The 11352-nt window shown below is 49.7% G+C and overlaps 1 protein-coding gene across 1 annotated transcript in view; it reads left to right on the top strand.

Annotated features, from left to right (window-relative positions):
• The first annotated feature begins 743 nt into the window (after positions 1-743).
• The window catches only part of BMP6 (bone morphogenetic protein 6), a 131869-nt gene continuing 121260 nt past the window's right edge, over positions 744-11352 (top strand). Inside the window, exon 1 of the mRNA XM_072945701.1 lies at positions 744-2250. Coding sequence (XP_072801802.1) covers positions 1623-2250 — 628 coding nt within the window. The 5' untranslated portion in view covers positions 744-1622. The remainder of the gene's footprint in view (positions 2251-11352) is intronic.

Below are 11352 nucleotides of genomic sequence, written 5' to 3'. Positions count from 1 at the left end.
TTATTGATCTCGCGTCATGTAAATTCTATTGCAGTTTTGATATATTAAAATGCAACATTAACCAACAAACTGGACAAGCACTGAAACATTTCTAAAAAGCTAGAGTGAGGGTGGGGCTCTTCTATTATACTGTCTGATTACAGCCTTCTTCTTTTGGGTGCTGGTTTAAGAAGCCAAGCCGAAGCCCAGATGAGGAGATAAATCAGAGCTTTCTGTCCTCGCGATGCCAGGTCTGGCTTATATTTGGCCCTCTCTGTGGAGTATGGGGTCAGCTTCTCCAAGGGTATTGTCTCAACTTCCAGCAGCTGCCTTTGGAAGCCACGTGCCCGCTAAATGCCTATATTACATCAGTTAGAGAAACTAAGGAAGGAATGGGAAAACCGTCACTTTTCTGTTCTTTCTCATTTGATTCAGGTGCCATTGATTTAACAGCTGATTTTGCTTTTATTTAGTTAAAGCATCAATTTAGGCCTTTTATGTGATTATAAAAGAGAAAGGTTCCAACTGGGGTGTTGATCAGATCACTCTTCCTAGCGATGACCCCTTTGCCTTTGCTGCCTCGCCGCACCTTGGGTGCCTCCAAGAATTCTCAGTGCTTGAAACCTACGCGCGACGGAGGCGACGCCTCCGGGAGAGGGAGGGTGAAAGAAGGGGGCGGGTCTATTTAAATACAGACGAGACGCGCCTCTCCATTGGCCACCAGCCTGTCCGTTAACCAGAGGGGCGGGGAGTCCCGAGGGCTGGAGTGCGGTACCTGAGTGAGACTCGCACTAGAAAGCCCACGTTGGCCGCTGCGGGGAGCGCGGCGCGGAGAGTGGCGCGGAGAGGCGGGAGACTGCGAATTCCGGCGCCGACGCCGCTGCCGCTGCTCCGCGCACGGGTCTCCTTTCTTCCCGTCCCTTCTACGAGCGGGTGTGCAGGGCAGCTGGGCGAGCACTCAACGGAAAGCAGGATCCTCACCGCCTCTGCTTGGGGAGTCGAGCGGCGCGCGGAGATTTTGAGGGGGAGCGACAGTGCCCGAGGGCGGAGGGGCGCGGAGTTTGTGAGCAAGAAGGAAGTTTAAGCCTCGCGGAGAGGGTTGGCATCTTGAGACGCCTTGCCGCCACGGCCTGGGCCCTACGGCGGGGTAAACTTCACGGCGGCCGTGCGAGCCAGGGAGAGGCGTGCGCGGGGGTGATGCCGGGCATCCCCCCAAGCTGGTGAGCGGCCCCGCTCCCCCGCCGCCCCGAGTCCCACCCAGCCGCTCCGGAGGGCGCAAGGCAGCGCACGTGCGCAGGCAGCCAGACCCGAGAGTGACCGGGTCGTGACCCGCCCAGGGGCGAGAGCGCGGCTGCGGCTCAGCCTCGGCTTGGACGCACCTGGCTTGGACCTTGTGCCTCTCGAGACCTGAGCCGGAGTGTGGTTCTCCCGGGAAGCGCCCCCTTCGCTTCCCCGCCAGCCTGGGCAACTGGGGGCGCCTCAGAAGACCATGAGAGATAAGGACTGAGGGCCAGGAAGGGGAAGCGCGCCCGCCGAGAGGTGGCGGGGGCTGTTCACACCAAGGGCCACAGCGGCCGCGCTCCGGCCTCGCTCCGCCGCTCCACGCCTCCCGGGGCCCGCGGGGCCAGCCCGGCCGGGCGGGGATGCCGGGGCTGGGGCGGAGGGCGCAGTGGCTGTGCTGGTGGTGGGGGCTGCTGTGCAGCTGTTGCGGGCCCCCGCCCCTGCCCGCCGCTGCCGCTGCCGCCGGGGGGGCGCTGCTGGGGGACGGTGGGAGCCCGGGCCACGCGGAGCCGCCGCCGCCGCCGCAGACCTCCTCCTCCTCAGGCTTCCTCTACCGGCGGCTCAAGACGCACGAGAAGCGGGAGATGCAGAAGGAGATCCTGTCCGTGTTGGGGCTCCCTCACCGGCCCCGGCCCCTGCACGGCCTCCAGCAGCCGCAGCCCCCTGCGCTCCCGCAGCAGCAGCAGCCGCGCGGGGAGCCTCCTCCCGGGACGCTAAAGTCTGCTCCCCTCTTCATGCTGGACCTCTACAACGCCCTGTCCGCCGCCGACGACGAGGACCCGGCGTCGGACGAGAAGAAGCGGCAGCCCGGGCCGCGCGGAGGGGCCGGCTCGTCCCAGCTCCGGCAGCCGCCCCCCGGCGCCGCGCATCCCCTGGGCAGTAGGAGCCTCCTGGCCGCCGGACCTGGCGGTGGCGCGTCCCCACTGACCAGCGCGCAGGACAGCGCCTTCCTCAACGACGCTGATATGGTCATGAGCTTTGTGAACCTGGGTAAGGATCTGGGGTAGCGTAACAACCAGAACATTCCTCCCTTTCCAGTCTCCCGGGTCTGGGGAGAGGGTGAGAGGGTGGAGGAGCCCCTGGAACCCGGCTCCGGGATGGCGCAGAGGGGATTCGAGGACAGGCCGGCTGCCCTCCCGCCACCTGCGCGGCCGGGGGCGGCACGTGCGCTCCCCGGGCAGGGCTGCGCAGCGCGGCGGCGGGCGGGCGGGGGCGCGGGTTCCCGGAGTGCTGTGTCCGCGGGCGCGTCTCCATGAGCGGCCGGAGCACAGCCGCGCTTTTCCCTTTGGTGCCCGGCTCGGGCCACGTTAACTCGACTGTGGCAGGAAGGTCCAGCCCGAGTGGAGCCAGCTGGGAAGGAGAAGGTTCTTCAATACTTTCCCCTCCCTGTTTTGTTCTGCATCCTTAATGCTCCGAGTGTGTTTTCCCACCGGGGCTTTCAGGGACTCCGACAGCAGCTGAGAACTTTGGAAACTTGACATGATTGTGTGAAGTGGCATCCACGGAACTGGGGGAGGAGGGTTGCTGAAGGAGGTCCCGAAAGGATCGCGGAATGCGCGCCAGTCCCGGCGAGGCGGGGCTCTCGCAGGTTTGGGGCGGGATCCCGAGCCCAGTTGGGGTTACCCACCCTGTGCCCTCGCTCCCATGCCTTTGGCCAGTGACCCCCAAAGCGGGACTTTTGATCAGTGTTGCTGAAGCTGCAAGAGCAGAGAAAGGGTGCGAGTTGGGGGCCGGGGTTGGGCCCTGAGCTGGTCTGAACCGGTTGCCAGGCAACGGAATGGAAATTCAAGGGCGGCTAAATTGGGCTCAGCCACAAATGTTCTGTGGCAAACCCGAACGGAGTCACAGAGCCTTTTCCCCCCTGAGTTTTCTCATCTGTAAATGAGAACGGTGTAAGGAAGACTTTTTCCAGAATCAGTGCCTCTGATTTCTGCTACTCTTGATTCAGAAGTTGGTTCAGCTTAGCGTAGACAAAGCTATGTTGGGGACGCGTTCTGAGAGGGGAGAAGTGGGGGTGCGGTAGCCACGCCCGGGGTGGGGTGCAGCAGCGCCGTGGGGTGAGTCTCTGCGGACTGCCTTTCCCGTTCGAGGCGCGTGGCTCTGCCCAGGTCCCAAAGTGGGTTAGCAGACATTTACCACAGTAGCACCCACGTCTCCGAGCCACGTCGAAGGCTTCTGTCTTTTAAGGACATGATTTGCTTGAATGAATCCCATGTGAAATACTCCGGCGAGTTCTTTACAAGTCTGACAGATGATTCGGAACTCCTCTGAGCTTTGGGGGAAGAGAGGAGGGGTGAGGGCCAAGGTGGGGGCAGGTCCAGGAGGATGTGGAGCAGGATGAATGGCATCCAAGTGGGCAGAAATCCTCCTGGGAAACTCATGAAACAGAATGTTACGGGGAGTGGAGGCTCCAGGCCTGCCAGTCTTGCTCCTGGCACTGCCAGGGGTTCTGATTGGACACGAGTTTTCACCATTTATTGGGACCAAATCCAAGGTTGAGCCACCTCCAGGAAGCATTCTAAGGAAATTCTCATGCCACTCAGTTAAGTGTTTGGGGGAAGAGACGGAGGGACCAGTGCTTTTTCTTATTCTACCTTTTGTGCTGCTTCTGGTTTAGTAAATTCCACCCCTTGCCCTCTCCCCCCTGCCCCTCTCCCCCTCTGCCCTCCTCCCCCACTGCCCCCTCTCACCCCCTACCAGTTTCCTGACAGCCTTAGGGGACTGTTTCGTTGCCTCTTGGGGGTGGTCCCAACCTGAAAAAAAGTGGGGAGAATGACACATTCGGCTCCTTCAGAGACAGCCATATTACAGTGTCTAGAAAACAGTTCCCAGTCTTCGGACCGTGGTTCGCAGCCTTGACTGTCCATTAGCGTCTCCCGGGGCCCGGGAAGAAGAGATGCTGGGTTGAGCTGCTTCCCAGAGCAGTTAAAGTGGATTCTTAGTAGATATGTTCTGCCCTTTTTTTTTTTTTTGAGTGCTTTAGGTTTCCCTAAGGTGCTGCCATGGTCCAGAAGCACTGGCACAGGAGACCATGCCGTCTGAAGGAAGTCAGATCATCCTAGAAAGCACTTAAGAGCAATGCTTCCTTATGTCAGTGGCTCTCAAACACTGCTGCCCATGAGAATCACCTGGGGGCTTTTAAAGCCTAAATGCCCAGGTGATGCTCAGTATCAGTAAAGTCAGTGTATGGGGTGGAAGCCAGGCATCAGTGTGTTTAAGGATCTCCAGGTGATTCCAGTGTTTTGGAACCACTGCCTTAGAAGGTATCTGAAATGGTGAGAGTTGGCTTGAGGCAAGTTTGTCAAGTACAGTGACATTTCCTGTGCTGAGTGACCTCCCAGTTCTCCCTGCTCCTTGCTTTTCTGACCTTCCCTGGTCTGCAGGTCCACACTGCTTCTGAGTCACTGCTTGAAGCCGGTTGTCATCTAATTCTGCTACAGTGATGATTTAACATAGTATCTCCCTAGGGCTATTTTCATTTTCCATAAAGGATCTTTAAAGATGCAATAAATAGCACGGAAAAATTCCAAGAGCACTCAACAATAGTGTAATTTCAGGCCCAGGACAGGCTGATGTGGAACGGAAAGAGACTGCTGGGTAGGGAGCTCTGTCCCAAGCTCCTCCTGTCCTAACTGCTGGGCTTTCTGACCGCAAGTTGTAACTACCTGTTGGTCCAATCCTGGACTCCACATGGGTGTTTAGAAAAGAAAACCTTTTCCAGGTAAGTAGAATCTGAGTCGCAAACCATGCCACCTGCCAGTCAAGCAGTTCTGTTTAATCTTATTCAGGAGGAGAGGAAGATTGCATGACAGGCTAAAATGTGATAAAATCTAATGATCATAGTTCTGAGCGTAAGGACAGTTCACCTGAAGACAGGAATTGCTCTCTAAGGATGTTGGGAGAATTCCGCAGGCTTCTTAATCGGTGTTGATGGCATATTAGTTACTGCCTTACATGACTAAACCTACAGAAAGATACACCTTATAGCATGGATTTTAAAGTGCTCTCATACCGACTGAGTTGGACAAATTACAGAGTATAAGGGAATGTGTGAACTAGTTGTAAACATCCTTCTTCCCTGGAACAGCGAGTAACTTGCTCATGAAATACATTTGAAACACTATGAGCCTTTCAGCGTGGCTATCAGGAAGTATGAATCAACAGGATAAGCTTTTCTTGTGTATCCCAAAGGCTGGTCATTTGACTGGCCCACTGTTGTTGATGTTGACGGTTTTAAACTCTCTCTGGGTGAGAAGTCTGGGGATGTGTAACCTCCGTAGTGCTAACCAGCTGGTGTGCAGTGTGCCCGGCCAACCTGGGTGCGCTCGTGGACCTGCATTCAATCAGGGCCACAGATGGCAGTTTCTGCTTGTTTTCTAATGCTAAAAATGTCTTGGCAGCCGAGTAAGCAAGCCTGCCAATCTGGTGACCTTGGAGAAGTACCCTGAAATATCTCAGGTCTTAGCTTAAAATTTCCCTTAGAGGAGAAGCCTTTTCGAACCACTCCATAGAAGCTGGTGCTGCCTCCACCCCCACCGACGCTTTATCATCACAGCACCCTGTTTATTTCCTTGGTTGCACTTTTTACAAAGAGTGTTTTTTTTTTCTTTTAAAATTTGCTTACTCATTTGTTTGTTATCCCTCTAGGATATCAGCCTCCCAAAGCAACTAGGCTTATACACCGCTGTAACCTAAGTTCCTAACATGACACTGAGCACATAAGAAGGCGCTTAAACAAGGTTGAATTCATGAAGATAGACAATTTCCTCATTTAAAATTCTCATTTCACTAATTGAGAAGGGTACACCTGATTTTATTTAGATCATTTAGAAATGGTATATCTGCTTTTTACTAAGTAAAACATTTGAAGTAAGTGAAGATAGGACATTGAGATTCATGGTTTCTGATGTAGATCATAATGGTTTAATATACCTCCTTTTTATTAGTTACATCTCTATATTAATTTGTAATATGCATTACATTTGATAAGATTTCTTTATCTCTGAATTTCAGACTTCATTTATTTGAATTAGCGAGGTGTTGATCTACAGATGCTAGGATAAAATGAAATAAAAAACCTCAAATTATGGTCAGAAAAGGGAATCAGTATATATTAGTGCAAGTAACAAGAAACTTAATTGTGCTAAAAATACTGACAGTCTTCTGAACAAAACTACTCTTGGGAAACATAAATTAGAAGAAAAAATGGAATACTCCCTACTTGGGTTTGTCACCGGATACACTGTACTGTCTTTTTCTCACAGGTCAGTGGGCCTATTTTTCATGTAAGCTGTCTATACTTATGAAGATTTTTTGTTAGCAGAAAATAAATCCATGCCCCAAGCTATTTACAGCAAAAAGAGTCAGGAGAATTTGACTGCAAGAGTAGGGTTCAAAGAAAGCGGTAGATGGTCTCCTAAAGAGATTTCAAATAGTGAATGTGAAATTCAATGGTGTTTCAACTAGAATGTTGTACAAAGTGTTCTTAAACTCGGATCAAAGGGCAAGCAGATACCATTGTTTAGATCTCAAATGGTGTTTCCTCTGGTTGTCCTTCTAAGAATGGGTATAAATTCTTTCTAAATGTGCTGACTCATGCCTCGTTCCTCCACTGAAGGGCTTGCCTCTGATTAGCATGGAGGAAGGATTCCTAGTGATATAAACACCCGTGTAAGTGAAACCCCACGTTCAGCACTTCCTTCAGAGCGTAACGATTGTGTTTCATCACTCAGGGGCTTCAGAATTTAGCTACTCAAAATGTGGGGTTTCACATCAATATTTTCCTTGGATCTGGGGGTGGGAAGGGGAACACTGAACATTGAAGGTAGGACAGCAGACTCTCAGATCATCAGCCACTGTTATCTCTGCCTCTTGTTTATTTGTGTCTGAAGCTGAGTTAGGAAAGGGAAGAGTACAATTTCTTGAGTAATTTACCAGCGTTTGGTCAATTTTTCACAAGTCGGTTTTCCCACTGTGTCCATCCTATATTTAAAAATGAACTCTTCTGTAGAATGCTCTTTTTTGTTGTTGTTGTTTTTTCCTCAATATAAAGCCATTGCAACTTTTTTCTTAATTTTTCCATTTGGAGCCTTACTCTGTTTTCTCACCCTCTTGTCTTGAATTTGTCACATCCCCACCTTTGGTGCCTCCAGCTGTGGGAAGGAAAACAGGCAATATTTAATCAGATTGTTGTGTTCCTGACTAGAAGCTTCCAGAAGTGTCTTGAGTAAAAAGGGTAGAAATCGATACGGAAACTCCCTAAGATAGGAACACTTGTCAGAGTCCCCAAGTAGGTAACAGCGGTTATATATTAACCCCTGCCCGGCCCTCCCCAGTAGCAGGCAACAGAGCTGCCCTGACTGCAGGGTGTCACCCAGGGGCTGGGCGGGGTGGGGGGGCAGCTGGCCTGTTCTCCCCGCTGGTGGTCCCCGCAGAGAGCCGGTGTGTCCTATTATCTTTGCTTCTGTTTCCCTCATGACAGTTGAGTTGCTTTTATTTTCAGCACATCTTCTCACAATACCCCTCCCTCCTCTTCGACACCCTGGCCCCCTCCTCTCTTTCATCGCTTGCCCTCCAGAAACTGGTGACCAAAACACGGTCCCCAGTCTTACCTGGAATAATACAACAGTCGTGACAGTTGTGTCAAAGAGGGAAAGCCATTCCTGTGTTAATGAAAATGGGAGTTACTAAAGAATCAGGGCCGTGTCAACCTGCGGTTTTTGTGCGTGCCGGAAATTCTCAGCCTCTTGAGTTACACCTGCTCATCTTCCTCCACAAGCTTTGGAAATAAGACACAGTAGTTCACTGAAGTTAGATTTTTTTCCCCTCTCAATTACAAGCGTTCTGAGGGAAGGGAGGGTAGAGCTCAGTGGTAGAGTGCATGCTCAGCATTAATCCCCAGCACCTCCATTTAAATAAATTAAACAGATAAACTTAATTCCACCTGTCTGCCAAAAAGTGTTTTGAAAATATTCTCTGCAATTATTTTTTTTCCTCTGTAAATAGCATTTCAGCCCCCTTATGCATAAAGTTAGACTCTGGAGCTGGCTGGGGACTTAACTACCTTCCATAACATTACATTTCTGCAGAAACAGGCAGAGCAACAGATAGCTTGTTTTGTTTGTTTTTAATTTTAAAATTGAAGTATAGTTGATTTTCAGTGTTGTGTTAGTTTCAGGTGTACAGCAAAGCGAATCAGCTATGCATATATTCTTTTTCAGATTCTTTTCTATTATAGGTTATTACAAGATAATGTATATAGTGCTATACAGTGGGCCCTTGTTGGTTATCTGTTTTGTATATAGTAGTGTGTATCTGCTAATCCCGAAGTCCTAATTTATCCCTGCCCCCCTTTTTCCCTCTGGTAACCGTAAGTTTGTTTTCTATGTCTATGAGTCTATTTCTGTTTCAGAGAACCTGTTTTTAAACTGGGTTTTCTCTATCCATAGGAAGTTTGGGATTTTTTGGTCAAATTGTGTTATTCACACATCCTAGAAGTTACAGCTTGAAAAGGTCCTTGCACATCATGTCCTCTCTTCTGTTTGCAGTTACATTTGTTCGATTTACTCAGGACCTTCTCCTCCTCACTGCTGTTACATCTTACAGCTGAGGGACGACCCACAGAACCGCAGAGAGATCCTAGTGTATCAGAAGAATGGGGTTGTGGGTCAGGAGTGAGTGTAATTCAGGAGAAATGATAAAAGCACGCAAGAGCACAGCCCTGGGCAAGAGGTCGGGAGCCCCAACCTGGAATTGTGGGTTTTCTCTCAGTGGAGAGCATTCTCTTCTAGAACACTTGCTTTCAGAAGAGAAAAAGTCTATAAATGCACATCTATAAATATCCTCCTGTTTGGTATGTTGAAGGACTGTTGAGCTGAAAGGATTGTTTTCTGCTCCAAAAGTGAGTTGAAAACCAGGTTGTCCTGGGCGGCATTGTTCCCCATGTCTGCAGGCACCCGTCCTCTTCCTGCCCTTCCCGCGTCCATTATTAAGGAGATTGAGTCCATAATAGAGATGCTATCTAAATTGCATCAGGTAATTCCCTAATGGGTCCCCACGGTCTTGTTATCTCTAACCCAGTCCCAGACGACTGGGTTGAAGACTCCGCTTCAAACATTTTTGCAGAGTGAGGTTCTGGTTCCGAGTGGGAGAGCCTTCCTGACTCTCCGGTTCCTGGGCACACGCCCTTGATTACTGGTCCTGCCAGAGAGGTTGGGATTGTCCTCTGCCTGAAGAGTGCTCGCTGTGTAGTGCTGATCATGTGTTCAGATTGTTTTCTCATCATCCGGAGCTCCGAGGGGGGAGGAGCGGGGTGGCTTCACGTCAGGCAGGAGGCACTGCCCGGTGGGCGGCCCGGTGGCCAGCCCTCTGCACGCTGAACTTTGACATCCGCCCAGAGCCTTTCTCTGATTCTCCAGCCACTTACCCTTTTCACCTTGTCCAGAATGTGACTCCAGCCTTCAACATCTGCGTTTGCTGACTTTTGTTCCTGTGTTTACCGTCTTGTTGGCTTCCTGTCCATGAACATGGGCTGGCAGAGAACTCTGACTTGCATCTCAGCAGAGCACGAACTAACCCTACCATCAGTGTGAGCTGTTTTATGCGCTGATGATTAGGCCGGGAGATTTTTAGAATTGGCCTTTCTTAATGTCTGAGACCACTTACTTTTCTCTTCCCCCTTTTAAATCTGTGAATTACATTGGAATATTCTAAAGACAGAGCTTTGTAAAGCACACAGTTTAGGACTGAAAGTTTTATTTTGTTTTCTTCCAGGTTTTATTGAACAGTCCTGTGTCAGAATAAATTAACAGAGAAGCTGTGCATTTAAAGATAATGCACCTTTTAGAGCAGTTTTAAGTCTACAGCAAAACTGAGGGGAAGGTGCAGATTTCCCATAGACTCCTGCCCCTGTATGACTAGCCTCCCTCACCGTCACCACCCACCACCTGACTGGTAAATTTGTGACAACTGATGAACCTGTCTAGATGCATCATTATCTCCCAAAGTCCATAGTTTACATTACAGTTTACTCTTGGGGATGTGGGTTTGGATGAATGTCTAATGACATAAATCCATCATTATGGTATCATACAGGAGTTTCACTGCCCTAAAAATCTTCTGTGGAGAAGCTGTACATTTAGCCAGAAAAACACATCAATAAGAATCCAGAAATTCAAAACAGGCAGAGTTGGGGGTGAGGAGAAATCAACTACCTTTGTTGAACAATATTTTGTCTCTGGTGCTCTACCTCATTGGTGTATGTAAGTTTGATAGACTATGTGGATTTTATTTTGTGGTTCTGTGTGTTGACACCAAATCCTTTAGAAGTCTTTCTTTTTTTTTGTCTAGGAGTTTAAAAATCTTTCTTCCTCCACATACTTGCAGTGAGGTGTCTGTCACCATAGTACCTAGACAATCCCTCAGGCAGAGATATGAGCGATTAAATTTCTCGCGGGCTTGTGCCCCGTTTATTCCGTGCTCGGCAGGATTTGGGGGAGTCAAATAAGCCTGAAGAAAGAACAGTTACAGGAATTCTGTGCTTGTGAATTTATTGAAATCTGGGGGGGGGGTGTTTAAGGGAGGGGTTAAAACGTTTTCAGAAAGGAAGGAAAAATGTTAAAACTTAGTGTGACTTTTGGGTGAAGAAACTCACAATCAGCTTTTACTGGCCTTTGTGGCAGGATGGAGGGGGCTTTAAAAGATTTTCTCAGGAAAGACTGTTGAGATTAAAATTAAATTGAGACTCCATAAATCCAGAGGCCTTTGTCAGTTAAGCCTGTTTGCTTTGAGCTGGTTTCTATGGGAAAGGACTGCACAGATTCATGGTAAATGAGAAAGTGCAATGATACAAACAAGTAACATGGAAACCCTCAGGAGTGCTTTGAACAAACAGTTGGCAACTCATTTGAGATCGTTTGGGAACTTGTGAGCATTTCTTTACAAATACTGTACAGGTGAGACGTTTCTTGAACTCTCCCCTATTCTCCTTGTATCAGCTGTCCATGTTATGGGGGCATTTTTCTCCCTGAATTGTAGCTAAATTACTCATCATCTCCCCACAACATCCCTGCAACATCTTCAGAAAAGAAGAGC

Source organism: Vicugna pacos, chromosome 20 (assembly GCF_048564905.1).
Source record: "Vicugna pacos chromosome 20, VicPac4, whole genome shotgun sequence".
Taxonomy (NCBI): domain Eukaryota; kingdom Metazoa; phylum Chordata; class Mammalia; order Artiodactyla; family Camelidae; genus Vicugna; species Vicugna pacos.
Note: the sequence above shows the minus strand (reverse complement) of the source record. Positions and strands in the feature narration are given on the sequence as shown.